Here is a 24,853-nt window from a genome sequence, read left to right as displayed (position 1 = left end):
ATGGGCTTTCTCAGAGACACGTGCCTGGCAAACAAGAGACCTCACAGATGCTTGTATGCGAAGCACAACCTCGCCACAGCGTTCTTTGTACACCGTGAGACTGGAGACGTGCTATCTCTATTACCATTCGTCTCGTCTTCCAGGATGTACAAGTCTTCCAATAATAAGCAGGACGAAACATGTTTCCGCAAAGCTTGCGCTACCCTGGCGATGTGTATATTGTACCAATCAAACGAGGTGCATGGCAATGTCCCCGACAAACATGAGAAGCTTGAGGACTGGTGGAAATGTGACAAACCTTACCCGGGAGCTGGCTCAGCGGAGAGTCAAAACCCGCGAGACAGGCTCTTGCTGGACACATGGACATTTTGCAGGACCGGGCTGGTTAGCGATAAGGAATGGGCCACACTGAGACCAGACACAGCCGGACGTGGGGACATAAGCGAGATCGACGTGCCTCACGTGTGGTTGGGTGAGGATTCAAGACCACACAAAGCTCTTAAAGGTAAGCTTCTGGATCTGGGATTGAAGCAACCCCTAAGTGTCAGCATCATAGAGTTGCTGAAGGAATGTGAAGCGTCCGTGTTTTGTAACAGTGAGGGATTCACTATGGCTAACCCTGAGATCCACCAGAGACTGGTGAGCACTGTGACAGCCACCACACGCCGCACAGCTTCAACAGCCGCAGAAAGCAACACAAGCTTGCAGGGTGGTAGAGGTGTACACAATGACAAACGCTCCAAAGATAGACCATTTCCTGATGTTGCAGTTAAGAAGCACCATGTTACGCCTGACATTGCTGTCAGAATGCACAAGCGACGTGGACAAGTCAATGACGTCCTTGGGGGATCCTCATCAGGTATCTCCACATTCTCGGAGAGCCACCCTGAATTGCGCACCGGTACCGGTAGCCAGCTCTATTTGGCTATTGGTATTGAGCCTCAGAGATATGCCACAAACTTTACTGCGAATACATATGCAATTGATGCATTTATGGCGGATGTTGACAGATCCGGATCATTTACAACACTGGGGAACTTGGAAGACATAGGTATGTCCCTTGATAACACAGAGACTTCTCAGGATGCAAACACTTCCAGGACGCAGACTGACTCATTGTGTTCTGCAAACACCCAGGACCATGACGACTCCATGCGCAGTGGTTTAGAGTGTACTACCAATATGCTGTTTAGCCTGTATGAGAACAGCTTCAATGATCTTGCGTATCTCCGAAGATGTATAGCGGTATCAGAAAACAATGTGAACAATCACAGTGGACAGCTGCCACTGCAGGGGCCGCAGCCCCAGCCTCTGGTTCCTCAGCCAGTCAACCATGTTGTCGAAGTAACTGACCCAGACATGCTACAATCACACCAGTCTGGCCATCAGCTATCAAGCCTCGATGGGGCACAGGGTGTAGCAGTAGCAGGACCTGTGACGGCACCTGTGGCGACATCAGGACCTGTGCACACAAATGGGGAGGGGACTCTTGGACCCTTGGAGACGCCTGAGACCAAACTGAGACGGAAACACAATTGGAAATCGAGAGGTCTAACTAGCACAGAACTGAAGGAAAGTGGCTATCAACCTTACAGCGCTATTGTGTACGAAATATGTGACGATATTGTCCAGAATAAAGGTAGTACTATACTTCTTAATAGCCCTGAAGAGCCCGGACCCATAACCAATCCTGTTACGGGCTTGACCAGGCCACTAAACAAGGCGTGGGAGATACCACACAACCTATGTACCGTGCTGCCAACGCTAGACCGCAGCAAGTGTACATGGCCTCTCTGGATCAAAATCGAGGACAGAGAAGCCGAACTGGGATACCCTGAGAAGTTTGACCACGACCGAAAGGTACCCTACAGTACACTGAGCTACCAGTCCTCTAGAGAAACATATAAAACGGTGAATCTGGCCGAGCCTCCCTGTGATGGCTTCAAACACGTCAACTTGATAACCGACAAGGTACCGGTTTTGAAAAGGAGTGACACAATCAAGCTCCTTTTGGTCAGAAGTCACAAGCCAAAGTACCTGGGCTTGGTCTACACCATGCAAAATGTGCCTGGGTTGTTGGTGCAGAGGGTTATCTATAAGGATGTCAAGATTATAGAAGATGTCTTGGACATGCACACGTCTCTCCAAAAACATCCATTCATACCCAGGACATTCGCTCTGCACCTTTCGGAGAACCCGTTCGAAGGGTGTGGTGCAGGTACCTTTGTAGGTGAGGCTGTAGGAGACTGGAACTTGATCTGCTTGCAAGAAAGGACATTCCCAGATCAGGAGAAAGCCACGCTAGCCTACCACATCTTACAGTGCCTCCTACGAGCACAGATCGTAGCGCTCAGGGTTCTGGGGTTCGCTATGAAGTTGCTACAACCGGCGCGGATTTGAAGATGGAATACTGGATTCCGAGTTGACTTCATCGGGTGCCTGGTTGACACAATACATATGTGGGACAGTGTTGATTCCATGCAGAGCGGGTCAGGTGCCATAGTCCGGACACTGGACCAGCTGGGTTTACTTTGTTGTTTGCCACGCCATATGATAGACCCTTTAATCGTGGCTCGGGCTACTGACACCGAAGAAGAAGCACTCCACAGTGTGTACAACCTGTGCCAATTCACAGAGCGAGAGACTTCGGTGCACAGTGACCTGGAGACCATACTAGGCTCTGAACGGTACAAACACATCACGCTGGAGACTTTAGAGCTTCATCCTCGAGCCCTACGGGCCCTTCAACATACAGTTTCACAACCAGTTCTTCTCGTGGAACAGAGCCATTGTAGTGGAGCCCGTTCTTGGCACGAAACATCCAGTCCTGGCTCAGGTGATAGCCACCCAACCTAAAGCGCAGAGAGACAAGAGACTGCCAAACTCTGGCATCTTCGGTTCTCAAAAACGAGCATCTGGATCTGTGCCCAAGACACCTGCAAGGGCTACTGTGAGTGTTGAGTAGAGTGTGAGTGCAGTAGCTGTCGATTGAGACCTTCACATTCACGCTACCCAAATCATGTTGACACACAGCTGGTCCAACTCTCTCTATCAGTGTCCTTTGTGGCGCTTGTGGGGATAGGAAGACTGTGTATTTCTACTATAGCCTTTTATTGCTTCTGTGAATGCCTTTTTGCTTTCTCTAGTGTCAAACATCGTGACTATGGCCCTTTGCTTTTGTGAATGTCCCTTCTTGTGTATATGCTCTTTCATGTTTGGAAACGCAGTGTCTTTTGTATTATTTAGTTTTGATTGCCTGTGTTGTACGTTCTGTGGACAGTAACGACCCTTGAAGCGTGTATCTCAGTTTGTTTTTATTTGCACACCAATCAAATCCTTTTTGGCGCTTGTGGGGATGTGAAGACTGTGTATTTCTACTACAACCTTTTATTGCCTCTGTGAATCCCTTTTTGCTTTCTCTAGTGTGACATACCGTGCCTATGGACTTTTGCTTTTGTGAATGTCCCTTGTTGTGTATATGTTCTTTCATGTTTGGAAACGCAGTGTCGTTTGTAGTATTTAGTTTTGATTGCCTGTGTTGTACGTTGTGTGGACATTAAAGACCCTTGAAGCATGTATCTCAGTTTGTTTTTATTCGCACACCAATCACATGTGCACATTATCACAATGTCACAGGCTTATACTCATCACTGGTTCATAATGCCACTTTGTGAAAAGAAAATGACTATGATCTGGGTTGTAAATGGAAATGAGTGTTCTGTGATCATCACTGGGAATTTTCCGAAGGACACTTCGTCTATGGACAACCGCTGCTGGTATTGCATAAGATGACCTTCAGTGTCAACCTTTTCAACACTTAGGTACGACTTGATGCCCTCGTCGTAGCTATTAGACTCAATGTATTCGACAGTAGTGTCGATCAAGGTTTTGCGATCCACCCGGCGATAGTCTAGACCCACCAGTGCGGCTACTGTGTGGAATCCGCAGAGGTTGTCGGACGGCACTTTCACAACATTCAGATTATTCAGTCTCATGTAAGCGCGTAATGTACCCTTGTGATAGCAGTGTGTGTCTGTCATCTCTTGGGGTACGTAGGTTGAGACCATGGACCATTACGTGCCAGAGACCCATATTGTAACAGAGGGAACCGGGAGCCCACAACGTGTAGTGACTGTTGACGATATAATAATTGTATCCACTGACATTGAGCTCTATGTTGACTCCAAATAAACCTCCTACAATCGCTGTTACAGGTATAACAGTTGAAACTCTTGACTGCTAGATGTGCCATAACAGCCAGAGCTTCGGGTGTCAAGGGTTCTGCGCCGGCAGCAGCAGCAGCAGCAGCTGTCTCGGTTGATGCTGATGTAGTTATGGGGTTCGTCGTTAAATGCATGAAGAGGACCCAGAGTGCCTCTATGAGTGTACCATGAGGGCATGCACATGGTGTCACAGCTGCCGTACCCGGGTTCTTTCCGTACACGGTAGACGCGATGCTGACCATGCAAGGGTTTTTGATGCTCGGGGATGTGTCCCGGTTCATTTCTGATACCGGTTGCACATTTCTGTTAGTCAGGAATATGCAACTTTCGCAAAATCCAAACTTTTCTACGTCGACCACTAGCCCTTTGCATATGGGCCGAGGCCCCTGGGGTCTGACATGTTCACCATTGGCACTAGCATCCTGCTGTGGTTCGATAGTCTCATTGTGGCATTCGTTTTTTCCAGATTCGTAGATTGGAGAAGGATAGCGCCAAACGTCCTGCTCCTCAGACTCGCTCTGTTCATCTACACATTCAAAGGTCTCAACCGATTCATCTCTGCATGCCATGTGTAACATGTTATCGATTTGGTAACCGTTCTCGCCCTCGCTAATCCGAAGCGTGTCACCACGGGTCAAACTCGTTGCCGGGCCCACACAGGGCCTGTGCAATCGGTCTGGCTAGAGACCTCGTCAACGTGCCCTGGATGCTGCTATGTAGCCCATGCGCGAGATTGCCAAGGTAGGTGAAGCGCGGGTCGCCTTGTTCGGGGTAGATGTTGCCATGCTCTTTTGCAAACCAAATGTCTCGGCTCTCTATCGCACTCTTCACGCTGGCTGGGGTCTGGTTCAGTTTCTCTGTGTAAGGCAGCTGAGCCAGAAGCTCGGGCACGTATAGCTCCGCGATGCGTAGCACGGTCCCTGTGTCAATCAAGTTGCCAAAGACTACCCGTAGAGCGTGTACAATCTCGCTGTGGTCAAGGACTACGTGGCTATCAGATCCCCCGGGTGCACGATTAAGGTTCAGAGCTGCGCAGAGGTGTTTGTCAGCATCTGAACTGGTTTGGGACAATCGTTTCTTCAACACGGGTCCGCACGCTCTCCTTGATGACGGCCATGTACTTGAGGGCTCCACTGCGAATGGTCTCAGCCGACGCGAATGCTGCCAGCACCATATCACAGTACCCCTTCCAGTTGCAGCTCGAGATACACCTGTGCACGAACTGCTCTGGGAAATGGTTTCCGATCGCGAGTGTTATAGCCCTGTACAACTCGCCGGGAACGTGGAGTGAATCACACGCGTTTTTACCAGGTCCTCGTTTGTTGTAAACGGACACTAAGGTGTCGAGGAGTATTCTAGCGGGTGAGAAGGACACGAGCTGGCTGTAAAGGTTTCTGAGCTGACCGTGATCCATGTTAGAGTAGAAGAGTATGTTGCGATGGAACATAGTGAACACGATCATGAACTCATACTGCGATATCAGGTACTCCCATGGTATTGTCATCAACGTTTCAACTTCCTCTCGAACCGCCTGACATGTGGGACAGAACATGATGATGATGATGATGATGATGATGATGATAACTTTGTGTTTGTAGTCAAATCCTCCTGGTCCTAACAGTCTGTGTTATACCTTTCTCTCGTCTGTCCCTACCCCCTGTCCCCCTCACTACAGGTTATGGCCCTGGAAGAACTGGAGATACGCGATTTGGATCAGGTTACTCAAGTCTACGCTGCTCTGCTAAGCGCTCATGTCAGACTGCTGAAGCTTGTCATGCCCAGAGTCATGTGGAAAGAAATCCCTGTGGTCATAGTGTTTGAACAAAACACCTACGTCAATGCACTGGTCGATGTGAAAAATCTAATCAATCACTCGCTAGCACGCTCCGGGTTCAAGGTGCTGTTCTACAACAAGTGGTCACATATCAACAACAAGTACATGCTAGGGAAGCACGTGGGCGCAAGCACCAAACTCGCTATGGTTCTCAGTACGGTATCGGCGATCAATAGAGAAACGCTGTATTACTCTGACACCGTCATGTCCCTGGGCTGGGCAGTGTTATCCGAGGCCATAAAGAAAACTAACATACTTGAATCGAGCATGGGCACCGCACGGGGTTCGGGCTCAAGTAGCAAGATGGGCTCCACTAAGGAAGTGTCCATGTACAGACGCTCGCAAAGGGGTGTCAATTTGGCCACAGATATCACAGCGAGTGTATTGGAGACATGCGACGTCATAGTGTTGCCTGAGGCTAGGCTCGCTGACAAGACCCATGCACAGCAAGGGAAAGTTCTACTCGGGAAATTGAGAGAAGAACTGTCTACAGTCACTATCACCGAGTCCGCTAAAGGTAGCACGGTGACCACAGGGGGCAAGAAATCTGTAAAGGGAGAGTACACCAGAGACGACATGCTCTCGGCCTTCTTGCTTCTATGTCACACGAGAGACGAGATACACGGCCAAGACAGGTCTATCAGACTCGGCGGCGAGGTTTATTGCAACTAGCATGCATGCATGTATGTACTATGTGTGTCATTGTTCCTGCGACTTGATCTGATAATAAAGAAAGTACACAATAGAGAGTCTCGGTTGTTGTTTTTTATTGAGTGACTGTATTACAGACACACATCAAGTAGCTAGTATACATTCAGGGTTTCATAAGCAATAATAGAACATGGGTCAAGTAGCATAAGCACAGGCTCTGTCAAAGCCAAAACCACATTGGGTCACATACACAATACACTAGAAAGCACAGAGGTTGACAAATTCAATCGTCAATCGTCTTCAAACACGACTCCTTTGGGCAGTTGATAGCAGTCGAAGAAGCGTACACCACCCGGTCTATACCAAAAGCCTGCACCGGATTCTTCGTGAAATTCCAGGCCATTGCTGCGCCGATATGCAACTTCATCTTTGTGACAATAACGAAGAGTGGGATCAGAATCAGGGTCTGAACAACAAGACTCGTCCGTGTCCGTGTCTCCATCGGAAGAAGACTCGTCCATTTCCGCATCTTCGTGGTCCTGGTCACCCGGTCCTTCCTACCCGGTGTCCATGTCTCGATCGAGAGCAGAGTCCTCTGCAAAGGGTCCCTCGTCCCTGGTGTCTACGTCTTTGTTGTACAACTCGTCGCTCTCCTCTATAACGCTGAGGTCTGTCAGGAACAATGATGCCATTTTACCCAGTACCACGGAAGTTGTGCCTCCTTTGGCACACGAATACGTACAAGTTGTAGTGTTCCCAGTGGTTGCAGTTCTGGTGTACGGGCAACTTGACCGAGCCAGGTCCATCTAGCTGCACCTTGCAGAATCTAGTGCGAGCCTCTGGTATTGACTATCACCAAACACCTCTGTAATTGACTCTCACCACACATGCTCGGCTGAAGAGTGAGAGTGAGATGGGCTACAGTCAATGTTGTAGTCAGTTCTAATTCCAGTCAGGATTCAACTTCCTTTTATCTAAACCAGAGCCTTTGGTGAAGACATCCACTGCTGAGACAAGTAGAAACCTCCGCTCGGATGAATGTGCGAGATCTGTGCGCGGATGCATGTGTGAGCTCTGTGCTGGGATCAAGTAGCGCTTTGCTCGGATATCACGGCGAGTGTATTGGAGACACGTGACATGATAGTGTTGCCTGAGGCTAGGCTCGCCGACAAGCCCCGTGCACAGCGAGGTAAGGTTCTACTTGTGAAATTGAGAGAATAATGTTCTCTACATTCTTGCTTCTGTGTCACACGAGAGACGAGATACACAGTTGAGAAAGGTCTATCAGATGTGTGTGTGTGTGTGTGTGTGTGTGTGTGTGTGTTCTTGTGACTTGATCTGAGGACAATAAAGAAAGTACACCATAGAGAGTCTCTGTTTTTTATTGAGTAACTGTGTTACAGACACACATCACCTAGCTAGTACACATTCGGGGTTTCATAAGCAATAGAACATGGGTCATGTGTAAGCAGAGGGTTGACAAAGCCAAAAACACATTGAGTCACATACGCAATACATACACAAGAAGAAGCAGAAACAGGTTGACAAATTCAAACATGGCACACGTGCACTCTTCAAACACCACTCATTTGGGCTGTCGTTTGCCGTTGGCGATATTTATGCTGAAGTTGATGTCACCCGCTGTATACCAAGTGCCTTCAGGTCCCTCGTTTTCAAGGAATTGTAGGCCGTGTTTCCGGTAAAATGCAATTTCTTCTTTGGTGTAATAACGAAGAGCGGGATCAGAATCTGAGTCTGACCGAAGCCACGACATTATTTTACTGAGTGTACCTCCTTTGGCACTTGAAGTTGTTGTGTTCCCAGTGGTCGCACTTCTGGTGTCAGGGCAACTTGATGGAGACTCGTCCGTGTCTCTGTCAGAAGAAGACGCATCCCTGTCCGCGTCTCCGTTGGAAAAAGACACAAAGTCCTCGTCACGGGGTTCTTCATACCCGGAGTTCTCGGCCAAGGGTCCCTTGTCCCCGTGTACCAGGACAACTGAACCTCTTGTACCGTGTGCCGCGACAATTGTGTGTCCTTGGACACATATCGAAGACCTCGTTCCATCGTATCCCGCGACAATTGAACCTCCTTCGGCACATATCGAAGAACTCGTTCCACCGCGTGCCACGACAATTGAACCTCCTTCGGCACATATCGAAGACGCCGTTTCACCGCCGTCCCCGGTGGTTAAAACTGTGGTGTAAGAGCAACTTGACTGAGCCGGATCCATTTGGCTGCACTTTGTGAAATCTAGTGCAAGCGGTGTGACACCTCTGGAGTTGACTCTTAGTTTGGCGAGTGGAGTCCAGGCTTCAATTAGCTACAGCGACAAGCTACAGTCAATGTTGTAGTCAGTTCTAATTCCAGTCAGGGTTCGACTCCCTTTTGTCTAACTCCAGACCCTTTGGTTACGATGTCCATCGCTGAGTCAAGTAGAAACCTCCAGTCGGATGCACAAACAAGCTCTGTGGTGGGACGAATTAGCTCTTTGCTCGGATGTCTAATACTCGAAGACACTGCTGTGAGTCTGACCCTCACGGGTCCACTCGGACTTCATCAGGCTCTGGTCTGTGCCGACGTTATTGCTCTTGGCCCATTATTCTATAACTATAGCCCGTGTGTAAAAAGTTTAGGAGTTATTATTGATAGTTCATTTAAACTGGATAAACAAATTAGCTCAGTAGTAAAATCGAGCTTCTTTCAGCTTAGACTTCTTGGGAAGGTGAAGTTGTACCTACCCCAAAGTCAACTGGAAAAAGTTGTACATGCCCTGATTACAAATCGCCTCGACTACTGCAACTCTTTATACTATGGCCTCGACCAGTCTTCTGTTCGCCGATTGCAATTAGTTCAAAATGCGGCTGCACGCCTGCTGACAGGGAAAAAGCGCTTTGACCACATTACCCCAGTACTATCGTCTCTCCACTGGTTGCCTGTCGCTCTCAGAATCCATTTTAAGATTTTATTATTTGTTTTTAAATCTTTAAATGGATTGGCACCTTCTTATCTAGCTGATATGTTGATTTTACATACCCCAGTCAGAGCACTTAGGTCAAATGACCAGCTTCTTTTGGACTGTCCCAGATCCAGACTGAAAACCAGAGGGGACAGAGCTTTTTCAGTTGCAGGTCCTAAGCTCTGGAATCCTCTTCCCCTCAATATTAAAGCAGCTAGCTCTATCGAGTCTTTTAAATCACTTTTAAAAACTCATCTTTTAAAATGGCTTTTTAACACAAGCTGAGCTGTGACATTGTGAATATTGTTTGTAATCATGTTTACATATGTTTTAATTATTATTGTTTCTGGGATATTATGTTTTCAGTGGGTTTTTACTTCTTCTTTTTGGCTAATTAGTTTGCTTTTTATAATGTTTACCGGTATCTAGTATTTGTACAGCACTTTGGGGCAGTAGTGACTGCTTGTAAATGTGCTCTATAAATAAACTTGACCTTGACCTTGACGTCGGACCTAAGCAGCATTGCCTTTGTCCCCTCGGAGCCCAGCTGCAGTTGGCGTTTAGGGTTGGATGTGTGAACAAAATGTGTGTTGTGCCACTTGTGTTGAGCTTTGTTAATGTCAGAAAGACTAAAAGGTATCGCAGATATGGTATTGTAGAGTGATGCCAAAATGGCTTCTATTGCATGCTTAAATGGTTTTGTTAACATACATGTCTCCCCCTTTTGTTTAGATTTTCTTGTTGGTTTTCTTGTTCTTGTTTCTGCTAGATGTCTTCACCTTGTCAATGTCGTTATTTAAGTACTGCTGCAGCCACTTGGTCTCCGGGTTGATTGGCAATGACTTGGAAGGGGCAGTTGGGTATGTGGAGGAACTCGAGCGCTTTGACGTAACGTTTAGGAATCGTGTTCAGGATTGAACGACAAGAGCACCGCTGTTGCAGACTGATGGGCTTTGCGTTGGAGGTTGGTAGATGTGTGGCCACGGACAGCAGAGCCATCAGTGCCAGCAGTTTGACATCCATGGTAGTGGGCTAACAGGATGCAGGAGGACTGTGCACGCTCTGTCTTTGATACAAAGCCTCAGCTTGAATATAAAGCCACAGCTTGGATATAAAGCCACAGCTTAGATACAAAGCCACAGCTTGGATGCCTTAAGGTAGCTCCGCCCACTCTAGCCACCCAGACCTAAGATCATGTCAGTCTGCCAGTGACCGAGCTAGGGTGAACATCACCACAGTTAATGTACAGTAGTGTATAAAGTATGTAAAACTGGACAGTGTGTCAATATGCTTATATACTTGTAAGGGTTTCACATTCACTTGGGTGTTATTTAGTAATGATAGCGTTTGGTCAGGGACAGCCAAACTCTGAGACACACTGAATTCTGTATCCGCTATCCCAACTCAGCTAGGTCCCACCCAAGAAAGCGAGTTTCTGTTAACCAAACTAAGTGTGTTGTTGGCCCATTTATTCAAATTGAGGTCCACGCTCACAGAACAAGCTATATTCTGATGTATATAGGCCTACTATCCTGTGGCAATGTCATTGTGAACCCTGTGCTGATCCTAACTGTCAACTCTATACACAGACAACAAAAGACAAGAATTGTGATCAAGGTTGACGGGGCACGATCACATCTTGTTCTCTCTGTGGAACTACCCTGACAACGGAGAGGAGCGGCCTGAACTTGAACAGGAATGCCCAGGGCTGACTGAAGGAGAGGAACCCTCATTGAGTCGTCACGCGGAGACACTAGACAATCTCGACAAACTAGACAATGAACGTCAAACCGTACTGACTGAGCTCAGCTCCGGGACATGCCAGAGGAGGTTCTTAGTAATCTGTGCGTTGAACTATCCAGGTTGGAACCAAACACGTGTAGGTGCAACTTGAACTACCAGCCCATGTGTACGGGTATGTTGTTCGAGAAAATTTACTACATGTTGAACAAAATGTCATCCTATGAATTGGCAAACCTCATGTACGAGACCGTGGCAAAACCGCTACGCGGCCAGCAAGATCTGGGACCTAAAGCGGCCATTGAGTTTGTGCAATCCAATCCATTGTGGCTGGCGGAACACAACACGGTCATCATACCCACTAAAATCACCATCCCCATGGGCATGTCCGACAGGTACACATTCAACGAGCTCACTTGGTACACGGGTAGTTTGGGGAACAGGTTATTGCTCGCAGCAAACAAGAAGTATATTGAGAAATACAACTCGCGATACGACATTACCAGAGGCCTCAATTGGACCAAAAGGGACTCATTGAGTGGCTTCCTGGTGGACACGCTGGACATCTCGCTGGTTGTGGAAAGTTTCCACTGCGGCCTGTTTGACACATTGCAAGCCCACGTCACCCTTAGTGACAAACGGCGCAAAAGCGTGATGGGGCTATCTGACATGCTCAGTGTCGACTGTGTGTGGAAACCCAAGCTGAGCACGGCCTGCAATTGCAGCCGATCACTACTGGACTACATCCACCCTGAAGGCCTGTGCTCACCCACGTGTCTCTTGACCCCGTTCGCTCACCTGTCAAAAGGAGTCGAGGGCAGCAATAATGACTGGACTCTGGAAATCACACGCACCCAACACGACACCTCAATAAGGAGCCGGGGTAGGGTTCTGTACGGTTCGGTCCCCGCCACGACTGAAAGCTTCTGTCTAGTCAAGATGGACATTTTCACCCGCTCGCCTGGACCGAAACAAGATGCGCCATCTGCGCCTCTGCATGTGCTGCGATGTGACGTGGTATTGGTCGAGTTTGACATTGTGATACAAGACCGCACACTGGCTCTCAGTGAAGAGCACTACTTGCACATAGCCGTACGATCCTTGTCAAAGGATGAGGACAACGCAAACATGCACGAGCTGCACGTGCCACTTGCGGCCGTGGACACCTTGAAAACTGTCATCCACCAAGGCTGGGGAAAGCGTATCGGTGTGAAGCTGGGCTTTTGTAAACACTCTAGCCGAGTCGCGCCGCGTCAGGAAGAGATCGCTGCCATACTCAACTGGATATTAACCATAAAGAGTGGCGAGCGAGCTCTGAGAGTGGTAGTTGTAGACGTGGACCTGCGCGTAAAGTCTGTGGACTTTGCCATGATCAACAATGTATATGGTTTCAAGTTAGACTTGATACCCGGGCTGTCGGCAGACATGATCTCAGAAGTCATTAAGATCAGCGGGTACGATGTACAATCTCGTGAGTACAATCTCTTTAAATGTAACGGTGGTAAGGAGAGGTGTCTCACACGGACGACCATATACGACTCGGAGGAAACCCTCCTGTACCGGAAAGATGTCAAAGATCCCATTCCTGATTGTCGTGAGGCTCCGTCGTTCCCCAAGGACTGTAACGTGTGCCGACACCAAGCCGTGAACATCATCATCATCTGTCCAAACAGCTATCGCCCAGCAGCCGGGATGAACAGTGCAGGAAGACGGCTGAGTTTTTATCCCGTGACGGACAAAAGTGTAAGAGGTGTGCTCAGTGACACCCTGTTGCCCGACCAGGTGCGAGCTGAGACTGTTTTACGGGAGTTAGGCCTGCTCGTGTCGTTACATGGGGCTTTCCTGAACCTGGACACCATATCTGTGTTTCCCACTGGGGGTCTCTACGCGGGCTGTGAACAATTGAGACCTGCTTGCTGGACCGTGGGAGCGACGATAGAGATCTATGCGATCAAGCTACCCCGTGACGAACAACACCGGGAGAGAATAGGACTCGTGGTGTTCGAGGAGTTGTGCACGAGATCGAACAACCACGCTGGCATAGTGGTCTTGCTGCCCTCGGCCGACTACGTGCCCCAGAGCTGCGCTCACATGACATTGCTCAACAGACACAGTGGTAAGAACGGGACCGGGGACCCTGGCAGAGTCCACTACTCAATGTGTGACCTCACCGGCATCATCAAGGACATAGCCAAGTGGGGAGTTTATAGATATTCGCTGGGATACCTCGACTACACCTTTGGCACCTCTGTGCAACGCGAGCGGACCTTCACGGAGCTCTCACGTGCAATCGACTCGGCTGCCGCAAAGCTCCAGACCTTACATTACCGGTATACGAGGGACCCGGCATTCGGAGACGGTGGACACTCGTATGCTCATGTGGACGGTGTTTATAAGCTAGAAGGGGGCATGTTCTTCCAGCGCGTGACCGAGGGCATGTCTCCGGTGAAAAGCTTTGCGCCGGTTCCTGAGATGTCGAACCTGCGATTGGGCTTGTCCTCGGACATGAACGTAGGCGCTCCGTCGCCCATCGCCGGCGAGTTTGTTGCCCACAACCCTATTGAGAGGATCAAGGTCATCCCGCACGGTGCGCAGCTTGTCAACCTGAATTACAAGGACATGGTGGCCTTTGTGAATCACAAGAGGGGGACAATCTGCGTCCATTCGCCAGACACGGTTGTAAGGAGCAAAGATCTCAGGTTTACCTCCTTTGGTGTACACCGAGAAGACGAATATGACACAGACCACGGTGAGAAGCAGCGCCACGGTTGCCACCGCTACATTAGCGGGGCTCAGCATCGCGCTAGGATCTCTGTGACAGTACCGGTCAACGGATCCAGACACTCCACTGTTCTCCAAAGTGTATCAGAAGCGAGTCGCTGGCTCGGGAAACCCATGCTTACAGGAGAAGAAGACGAGTGGCTTTACAGTAAGCACAAGATCACCACCACATTCCCATCGGTCCAAGGTTCACTCTCGAGGCTGACCTCGACCCTGGACAGTGTGCACTTGATATCCAAGATGGTCGAGTGCATCAGGGGCACTACTTTGTGCATGGAGTTGGGAGACTATGCTCATAACGGTTGGCCTTAAGGAGGCACAGGGTACCCGATCGCCATTTCAAGTGGCGTTGACGCACACGGCGACATGTTGCTTAAGATGATAGTCGCTGTCAACCACGGTTTGAGGCGCGTTGAGATCCCGTGTGACCTAGAGCTGTTCTCTTTTGGATCCCAGCCGCTCTCGTCCCCTCAGCCCGCACCGGGCTACTACATGCAAAGAGATGAGTCCCTGGGCCCCAATGTGAAAAGCTACATTGCGGCCCTGGGACCGCTCACCTCCAGGATCGTGGAAGCCGTCGCGGTCCTCTACTGCCCTGACTTCAACCGCAATCTCGACGCAAAGGCCCAGGCATGTGTGACCACAATGAACAATTCTCTTGGCGCTCTAGGGGACACGTTCTCTCGACTGGCTACAGTGCTCGTGCAGGACGAGAGGGGCACGGAATTTTGAGTGCAACACGTAGTGTACATTTTGGCACGCACCTCTGCGCTATGCCTGAGTGCTGCTGTACTCGCTTTATTAATCAACATTGCGTTGATTGTGATGCTCTGCGCGATGTGCAGTACATACCGGCAACAACGGTTCAGGAAACTCAAATGATGATGATGATGATGATGATGACTGGAGATGATTTGAGATGACTACGGCCTCGCAACTCTGTCTACTGCTAACTCTGCTTTGGGCTAGAAACCCACCGGGTTTCGGTCAACGTTTAGCACCGTTGAACGCGAGCTCCGGTGAAACCCCATACCAAGCTTCTCTCGACTCCCAGGATCACAGAGTAATAATCCCCCCCGGTAAATGGAAGATCCGCATGCCTGGAAGAAACCCTTTCCTAGTGTACCATTTCTTTCTGGGATTGAACCTGACCCATCTCCAAGTCGAGTATCCCGATTGCTCCCAAGTGGCCTTTACAGGCTTAACCGAGGACAATACGTCAAATCAACGTTGCAATCGACTGTGCTCCAGTGACAGTTGGAATGAGGCTTAGCTCACCTTGAACACAGCCAAGCGTGAGTACACCAGGGCCACATCCTCACTAGCAGCAGCCTTCGGCGATGTAGCCGCTCTCGTGGATGTCTTGGGCCACTCGAACACTTTAGCCCCAGGCGTTTTCAAACTCTTGGCAAACAGAGGCTCGGGTTCGCAAGTCGTTGACGTCATGCGACCCTACAGGACTGCCGCAGTCAAGTCCGTACACAGCCCGCTGGTCTTGGGGTCCAATCCAATCCAATCCAATTTTATTTATATAGCGCATTTCACAGATAAACAAATCAACAAAGCGCTTCACAAGGTACATACAAACAAATATGGGGTAAAGAAAATACAGCATGACATGAGGAGAGACGAGGAGAATAAGGCAACTCCCAGACTATGCCCCCACGAGGAGTACAGTGTGGGAACAGGAAAAAAACACCTCAGCAACATAATATAAGCACAACCAATACAAGGGCAAACAAGACACGCAATGGGGGAGGGGGGTGTTGGGTGCATGGGGATGGGGGTGTTGGGGCGCAGGTAGTCCAGCACAGGCAAGCAGACATCTGGTCCTGCAGCCAAACAAAGGCGCTGGTCCCAGACCTGCCCGCCTGACTGGGGTTAGAAGCGGTGAAGGCGCTGGATAGGGGGGTGGGGGGTGGTTGCATATCTGTATATATGTAAGAGTTTGTGTATGTGTAGGTCTGAGTAGTCAAGCTACGTCTGGCCCCCGTAATCTGGTTTTCTCAGTCCGCACGATTGTCATTGCGATACACAGCCGGTTGCCATGGAGTCAGCCTTGAAACAGGACCCAGTACGAGTCAACAATCAACAGGTGTCAGTGGGAGTCGGGTGGGGAACGCAAGAGTGTGCCTCGCTGTAGTGCTCCAGGGGGAGTGAGTATTCAACACCAGCCTCGGCCAAGGCCAGCGCTGGTTCAGGGAGCCGAAAAGATAAGATTGGAATTTGTTTTGTCTTGGGGCGAGGAGCCGCAGTTAGTCACTCTCGACTTCTCTGAAATGTCCCCTCTGGTCTCCATATCGATCAAATTTCCTTGCCAAAACCGTGAGTTTCCCCAAGATGTTGTCCAGCTTGTCCAGAGCTGACAGTCTCTCCAAGATGGTATCCAATTTTTGGCCCATGGTAATCACAGTATCCAATTTGTGGCTCATGGTGTTCAGAGTCACAATTTGAGTTCCGACAGCTCTGCCCACAGCTTCAACCATGACGGGCAGCCTGGTATTTTGCCCGGTTCCCGTCTTCTTTTTAATTTCTCGATAAACCAGGGCAGTGCCTGAGCCAATCAGCAAAAGACCTGTTATCATGGTTCCGAATAGGTAGATATCTTCGATGTCCTCCACGGAAAGAAGCGCCAGACACACGACCCGCCACCTCTCCCACGCGTCCATCGTGTAGCCAGCTGCGAACGTTCCAGCAGGGCAGTCAGGTTCCCCCGAACCCAAGCTTCTCGTTGAGAAGATGGTGTCAATTGCGCTAAGAGACCAGTTGATCAAATCCATAATTCTTAGTTTAGGAGCAGTGCAGAGAGAGAGACTCTAAAAAGTACACAGAGACAAAGACTAGACGAGAGAGCAAAGCAGGGCAGGCAACGGGAGGAGAGGGAGAAAAACGCGACCGCCTTCACTGAGAGCCAAACGAGTCCGTACACAACTCGCTGGTCTTGGGGTCCAACGATACAAGTGCATTCAACGAGTTGCTGGACACCTGGAAGAGCGGCGCGTTACAGTTGGCCGTGCAGCTCAACGCTGTCACCTTTGCCTTACAGGGAGCTCACCGTCGCCTACTCTCTTGTGCGCAAGGCGTCAAGAGGTCTGACATGACCGGGTGCGAGCCCAAATTCATTACCGAGTATTACACGGACGTACCCGTACTCGCTGTCATCCAGGCTCATCGTGGTCGTCAAGAGGGCGCATTGGAAGCCTATGGTGCTCTCGCGTTGGTACATGGCCTTCATCAATTCTTCCCATGGTAACAGGACTTGTTGGCTGGACAGGCCCATGGTGTGCGATGCAGACGCAAACTACAGGGTGCCCTCATGCGACTTGATCGGGATATGCGAGCCTCTGATGGTTGACAATACCACGGTCCCGGCGTGCGTAGTGAACCAGAGGGGCGAGATAGGTTCTGAGTGCCCGGTGGTGTGCGGGCACTCGTGCTTGGGTCCTGTCTGCTACCAGCCACAATGGGACACGTACACGCTGAGGACCGCGCCCGAGGGAGCTCACGGTGTCTTTGCAACCACACGTCAAGTCAAGGCGAACAAGAGCCCCAGGATAGTCTCCAGGGTCTACTTTCTGTCTGAGGCCGAGATGCACACGTCTATCGCTAGCGTTCGGGACCGAGCAGACCGCTCGTCCCAATTGCTGGAGCAAGGGGAGACTGTGTTACAGACCATGATCGCCATGGATTGCGCAGCTCGAAAAAACACGGACAAAATACACGCGCAGACAATCGCTCGATCTCAGGGTTGTGTAGACTGTGAGCACGCGATAGCCTGAATCCGGTTCATGGGCGCTGCTTCAGTTACCCTGTCCGCTCTAACCTGCACGTTATTGATTGTTATAATCACGACACTGAAGTGTAGTGGGAACCGACGTGTCCCCGTGAGGATAGACAGGGGTCTTACAGAGCCTTTGCTGTAAGTGTGTGTGCAGCGTGGCACACATGTCCAAACGCGCGAATCACTGTGCCGTAAGGACAAGTACTTAAGGATGCTCTATTCACACGTTACTCTCCAGTCCTAAGACACACCCATGGCCCCTATACCTATGAGCTATCTACTTGTGACACTTTGACACTCGTACTTGCTATTGGACCAGTACTACTTCAGTTTGTCTCTGTCTACTAAAGTTGCCCTTCAATCCTCCAACTCCTGTCACCAATAGACTCAGGACATGGCGTATGCTAAACCTCATATGACCAATCATATCCTTCCGCTAAGGACATGGCAAACAAGGATCCGGGTACACAAGTGATAATACAGCCGCTGATCCCCGAACACAGTCAATATCTCTACCTGCCAAAGTCGATTATGGAGTCCACGCGTGATATCCTAGGTGCATGCAATAAAAGGAAATTGAAGATCGTGCTCCCTGTGACCCCGCACACGACCAGCAAACTGGTTCATGTCCTGTGCTCCGCTGCGGCCGCAAATGTCTGGCCCGACGAGTGTGAGGAAGCCTTGAGGGCATGTCTCCCCTTAAGGGAGCACCATGTTTGTGACCATGATCGGGACCTTGGTTGCCAGAGCTCTGGAGCAAGACACCAGGAATAGTGGAAACACTCTGGACCTTCTGGCCGACAGGCACTACGTGAGAAGCATCGTGTGTCACGATTCTAGTAAGACCAGTAAGATGGAAGCAACTGCCTATGCCGGTATCATGGCCGTGCACATGGAGATGAACGCCCTGGCTGACAAGGCAAAAGAGAGACAGGCTCTCAATCAACGGTGTGGATCCAAGCTCAGCCAAGAGGACGCCAGAGCCCACTCGTGGGACAATATCTATCGTGACCCCGATGCACTGATAACACCCATGGCCAACTTTGGACTCAAGCACCATTACAAGGAAAACCCCATCACCCGAGCACTTCACACAGGGTGGTGCTATGTGTGACATGAACCTTGTGGAAGCTATCGTGGACGGACTGGTTTGCATATTCGAGGGAAGCAAGGGCCACAAAGACGTCCACTCGTGGCTGGATATGTACAAGGTCGAGAGGTTTGGAGATGCTCGCAACAAGAACAGTGCAAGAGAGATCCTCGAGGCTCTCAAGACCCACGTCACTGAGGATGACTATAAAGCCCTGTCAATCTTCAGGTGGGCCATAGACGCTATCGTTGGTGAATCTCCCCTATGGTCCCGTGTGAACATGGATGCGTGTTGCACTCACACTGTCAACAAAGGTGACCAGCGGGATTTGCTGTCATGCTACCAACCCCGGGGTTGTGACCACTGAGCTGTGTAACCCGTAATGTGTTCTGTTGTAAGTCTGTACCATTCTGTGTTTACATGTTGGCACACCATGAGGCATTCTACATGGATCATAGCCAACTGTGTGTTACTATACATACATGTACTTTTGAGTCAATAAAGTGTACCTATGCCTGGATCACAGTGTGACCGTGTTGTTTGATTTCCTTTCCTGCTTTCCATCCATTCACACCGTAACCGTGTCAAGAGTCAGAAAGTGACGGGTAATGAATGCCTGTGTCACCCTGTGAGATATGATTTCATGTACAACCAAAAGACAAAAGAAACACGCCATGGGGTTCGTTCAAGTTGATGCTGACATGTCTTTATTGATACAACACATACAGCAACAGCATTTGTGCTCTCTGAGTGTACACAGGTTCAACTTTGTACAGTGAGGTTTGGACATTGGGCAGTGTGGCGCAGGCTTCACACATGGAGTGGAAACACAAGTCTTTACCACAACGGCTGTGCGTGCAGGTTTCCACGCCGTATGCCACGTCGACACCGAGAGCAGGTTGCACAGCCGTCATGTCAACCCCCAGAACATGTGACACGTTATCCAGTATACACTTGGTCATTTGCACAAACATAGAGAAACACTCTGCGAGACAGTAAAGGATGGGTTAAAGGAGTTTATTGTACACCGCACAACATATACATATCACACCGTACACATCATGCTGCTGTGGTTATCGAGACCGAGGTCACATTACACTTCCTGGACAGGCCCCCGAGTCCAGCGTGGAGTCCAGCGTTGAGTCCTCACAGTTAAAGCAGACTACACCGTCACGCTCAGAGAATCCGTACTCGGAACCAGGTCTCGGTTTCATCAGGTTCCACAGTTTGTACACATATTTCATGCTCCGGACCATCAAGTCACAATTAAACCAGTCTACTTAGACTGGACCGACTTTGGGACCTTGGCCGATTCCGAGAGTTGCACACCCAGGTTGTAGCAGTCCCGAGGGGAACACGTGTCAATTGCGTCCCATAGACTCCTCAGCAAGTGACACCAGGAGGAAAACTCTGTGTGCTTGGTCACTGCCATGGTCATCAATCTCTTGATCCCCAGTTCCCTTGGCACCTTGTTGTAGTCGGTCCCACACAGCACCATGAACACCAGCTTTTCCGCACGCTCCTTAGCATCTGTGATTACATCTCCTTTGATGCACAGGAAAAAACACCTGCCTGCTCGGTTCAATCTCAAAAAACGACCGTGGCTGCCCCTCTGTACCAGGCCTGTCATGTACGCCTTGTTCAAGCGCTTGAGACCGCGCAAGACATTCTCCTGTTCCTTACACAGTTCCGCCACGTCTACACCATCGTCTAGCTCGAGCTCAGGGACTTTGTCGTGCTCCTGCAGACAGGAGATCTTCCTCTTCTCTCCGACACACGTGGGCTTTTCCAAATCAGAGATCGCCGTCAGGCCCTGTTCAGATGCGGGCCATAGTGTTTCGAATAGGAAACTGACCGTTTTCGCATTGGCACAGTGTGCGTCCACAGCGCGACACAACACCTTAACTCGGTCCCCTTTGCTCGAGAACCTAGACAGAAAGGCGACGTACACAGATCCCCTGATCCCGGCCAGGTATAGGTACCTGGCTACGTTTAGCTTTAGGTCAACTCTCCCCTCGGCCTCCTGGTGCTCATCCAGACTGGCTTCAAAGTTTATGTGTAGCAGGTGCTCGTCTCCGGCAGTGATGTCACACAGAGCTCTGAACCTATCCTGGCTCAAAGAAAGCTCACACAATGTCAGTTTCAGCGCGTGTCTCTCTTGGGGACTAGCACACAACAGCTCACCGAAGCTCGACGTGTGCATGTCTCGCCCCTCCCGGTAGCTCTTGTTGTCCATCCTCATGGTAATCCCTTCCCGTCCACAAGCCGTAAGCACGGCCACTACATCGGAATCTCCGCTGCACACGGTCAAGTTTCCCGTGAGGACATTGGCCAACTCCACGAGCAGTGTGTCAGCCTCTGTGCTCCTACACAGCAGACACACGTCCCGCAACAAAGACACTTGTGAAGCTCGCCACGAAAACGCCCTCGAGACCATCGGGACGTTCTATCTCTCCGTAACTCTCCTCAACGTATACGTTGCAGAACTCACACTCGGGAGGTGTCAGGTCATTGAGCATATTTGGCAACACACTGTCATCCTCCGTGTACTTCTTGTGGAACAACACAAGGTTTTCGACAGAGGTTCCTTCACATTCTCCCTTGGCCCCGGTCACTAGAAACAACTTGTTTTTCATACCCATATCAGCCAACAGTTTCATCATTGTGTATTCTATGGCGCATAGATTGCGCATACAAAACTCCATGTTAGGCGCAGGCGTGCGGTTGAGTCTCAGCTCCCTCACGGCTGGCTTCTGAGCCCTAGTTCCATCTTTGACAAGCACCACACAATGTTTTGTTGAACACGTCCTTGCATTGAGCGTCTACCACAGTGCCTATAATGGAGGACATGTGGGTCCTGTCCAACAGGAGCCTGCAGGCTTCCGGAGTGAGCGCTCTTGACCTCAACAGTTGCAACAGCGCTTCCTTGAGTGCCAACCCGTGGGACTCGTTGGGTGCATTCAGGTTTCTTACGTACTCTGAGCAGACATAGCCGCAGCAGCCCAAGAGGGTGTACGGCAAAGGGGAGAAGACGAAGAAGTAGAAGAAGAAGAAGAAGAAGAAGCGGAAGAAGAAGAGGGCCAAGACGACGGGCAGTCGAGTTCGTGTCGAGAAACAGCGAAATCAAATGGTCCTCAACGACGTATCAACCCAGTCGCCCTCAACCTCATTTCCGTGGCACAGCACAAGACCAAGACCAAGACCAAGACCAAGACCAAGACCAAGAACGAGAACAAGACCAAGAACAAGAACAAGAACAAGAACAAGACCAAGACAAAGACCAAGAACAAGAACAAGAACAAGACCACAGATGCGCTAACGCTCCAGAGAACCCGGGACCCACAGAGTACGCGGCCACACGCGCCCACGACATACTCTCCACGTTCAACCTGTTGGTCACACGGCGCATACTAGAGATCATGGTGACCGCCACGAACCTCGAGGGCCTGAGGAAACGCGGCAACGACTGGAAAATGACGGACGTCACGGAGCTGCGCGGCTACCTCGGGCTGCTGCCCCTCGCCGGCGTGCACAGGTCCCGAAACGAGGCCCTGGAGAGCCTGTGGCATGAGGAGAGCGGCAGGGCCATTTTCCGCGGCACAATGTTGCTCAAGCGATTCCACGCGCTCTCGCGAGTGCTGCAATTCGACGACCACGAGACGAGAGGCGCCAAACGAGCCTCGGACAAACTGCCGGCCATACGAGAAGTGTGGGATGCCTGGGTGCGGGAGCTGCCTCGCCTCTACAACCCGGGCCCCGACGTGACCGTGGACGAGCAGCTGGTTCCCTTTCGAGGTGTGTGTGTGTGTGTGTGTGTGTGTGTGTGTGTGTGTGTGTGTGTGTTTGTGTGTGTGTATGTATGTGTTTTTGTAACTTTTTCATCGTCACTCTTTCCCTCCCATGCTCATGCTCATTGTTGTCCGTCACGTCCACCAAGGTCGATGCTCCTTCCGCCAGTACATGCCCAGCAAGCCCGCCAGGTACGGACTCAAGTCGTGGGTGGCCTGCGACGCCGGCTCCAGCTACGCGTGGAACATGCAGGTCTACACGGGCAAGTCTGTGAGCGGCGAGCCCGAAAGGAATCAGGGCGCCCGAGTGGTGATGGACCTGACCAAGAGACTGCGGGGCCACCGCAATGTGACGTGCAACAACTTTTTCACCTCCTACGAGCTGGCCCGGCGGCTCCTCCACGACAGGGACCTCACCGTGGTGGGCACGATGCGCAAAAACAAGCCCGAGCTGCCGCACGCCTTGCTCTACACCAAGGGCCGCGCGGTCTTCTCGTCCAGTTTAGCCTTCACGCCCACCGTCACTCTGGTGTCCTACGTGCCCAAGAGGAACAGGAACGTGGTGCTGCTGAGCACGCTGCACACGGGGGACGCCTCCACAGCTGCCAAGCCCGACATCATCCTGCACTACAACAGCACCAGGGGTGGCGTGGACAACCTGGACAAGCTCGTCGGCACGTACAGCTGCCGCAGGAAGACGGCACGCTGGCCCCTCGCCCTGTTCCACAACATCCTCGACGTGTCCGCCTACAACGCCTTTGTGCTTTGGCGAGAGCTCAGGCCCGAGTGGCTGTGCGGCAAGCTCAACAGGCGCAGGGCTTTCCTCGAGCAGCTGGGCAGGGTGCTCGTCACTCCGCTCATCGAGAGACGCTCGCGTCTCCCTCGCACGCAGGTGTCTGCCGCGCTCGTCAAAGCCGTGGCAGCGAGGTCATGCGAGCCAAGGTCAGGCGCTGGTGTCAGGCGAGTCCGACAGGACCAGCGAGGAGACGAGGAGGAAGACGAGGAGGACAAAAACGACGAGCAAGACGACGAGGAAGAAGCAGCGCCGAGAGCGCCGAGAGTGCCCAGCAAGCGAAAGAGGTGTCAGCTCTGTCCAAAGAAAAAGGACCGAGACACACAACGTGTGCGGTGGCTGCCAGAGATACGTCTGCGGGAGGTGCACACAGCCCTACTGCGCGGACTGCGTGAGACAGTAGCCTCTCGGCTCGCGCGGCGGTTTGAGCTGCGCCTTTGCCTTTACGCTGCACACAAAAAAAAACAACCAGCGACATCAACTTTCCAATGCAACAAGGGTCCCGGGGACCCGAGGGATACAAGCCGCCACGAGGCCAGTAGCGAGAGACAAAAATGTCATTGACTAGGCGAGGGTCCCGGAGACCCCAAGGGCCAAATAGTTGCCACCGCGGTAGTTGACATGGCAAGGCGGTCAAATAGTAGACTAGGGTCCCGGGGACCCGAAGGACGAGGCGAGCGTGTGCCATGGAATAACATGGTAACATAAGCCAGGGTCCCCGGGACCCAAAGGACCGAGGCCGCGAGGCTAGTAGCAAATGCATAGAATCACAATAAGCCAGGGTCCCGGGGACCCAAAGGACAGAGGCCGCGAGGCTAGTAGCAAATGCATAGAATCACAATAAGCCAGGGTCCCGGGGACCCGAAGGACAGAGGCCGCGAGGCTAATACAAAAATGAATAAACGAAACAAGTTCCTGTGACACGAAGGACAATACAAGGGTTAAAGAATTTCTTATAAAGGCAGTTTCTATGTCAGAATCATGTGTAAGGTGCTCCGAACAGCTTCTTGTGGCGTGTAAAGCTTGTTTCCATATCTAAAATAGCTTGTCAGTCCTTTCCTACCAAAATATAAAGATGTTTCATTTTCAGAATCATGTTCAAGGTGCTCTAAACAGCTTCTTGTGGCGTGTAAAGCTTGTTTCCATATCTGAAATAGCTTATCAGTGTAAAGTGCTCCAAACAGCTTCTTGTGGTGTGCAAAGCTTGTTTCCA

General features: G+C 50.7%; 1 protein-coding gene and 1 pseudogene across 1 annotated transcript; one reads left to right on the top strand and one right to left on the bottom strand.

Annotated features, from left to right (window-relative positions):
* Positions 1–10,395: 10,395 nt before the first annotated feature.
* On the bottom strand, positions 10,396–10,690 carry LOC114551638 (stromal cell-derived factor 1 pseudogene; annotated as a pseudogene).
* An 11,208-nt stretch (positions 10,691–21,898) lies between these two features.
* LOC114551637 (piggyBac transposable element-derived protein 4-like) lies at positions 21,899–24,204 on the top strand. Its single transcript, XM_028572646.1, has 3 exons — positions 21,899–22,013; positions 22,387–22,854; positions 22,997–24,204. Exons 1-3 carry the CDS (start codon positions 21,899–21,901, stop codon positions 24,202–24,204), a joined length of 1,791 nt encoding a protein of 596 aa, XP_028428447.1.
* Positions 24,205–24,853: the final 649 nt, after the last annotated feature.

The sequence above is a fragment of the Perca flavescens genome, unplaced genomic scaffold (genome assembly GCF_004354835.1).
Source record: "Perca flavescens isolate YP-PL-M2 unplaced genomic scaffold, PFLA_1.0 EPR50_1.1_unplaced_scaf_3, whole genome shotgun sequence".
In the NCBI taxonomy this organism is placed as follows: Eukaryota; Metazoa; Chordata; class Actinopteri; order Perciformes; family Percidae; genus Perca; species Perca flavescens.
Note: the sequence above shows the minus strand (reverse complement) of the source record. Positions and strands in the feature narration are given on the sequence as shown.

Bases quoted from the DNA above. Each gene is read 5' to 3' on its own strand.
- LOC114551637 (XM_028572646.1), top strand. From the start codon at position 21,899: ATGGAGGACATGTGGGTCCTGTCCAACAGGAGCCTGCAGGCTTCCGGA. The intron at 22,014-22,386 runs GTGCATTCAGGT...CTAACGCTCCAG, and splicing joins CAACCCGTGGGACTCGTTGG to AGAACCCGGGACCCACAGAG. The intron at 22,855-22,996 runs GTGTGTGTGTGT...ACGTCCACCAAG, and splicing joins GCAGCTGGTTCCCTTTCGAG to GTCGATGCTCCTTCCGCCAG.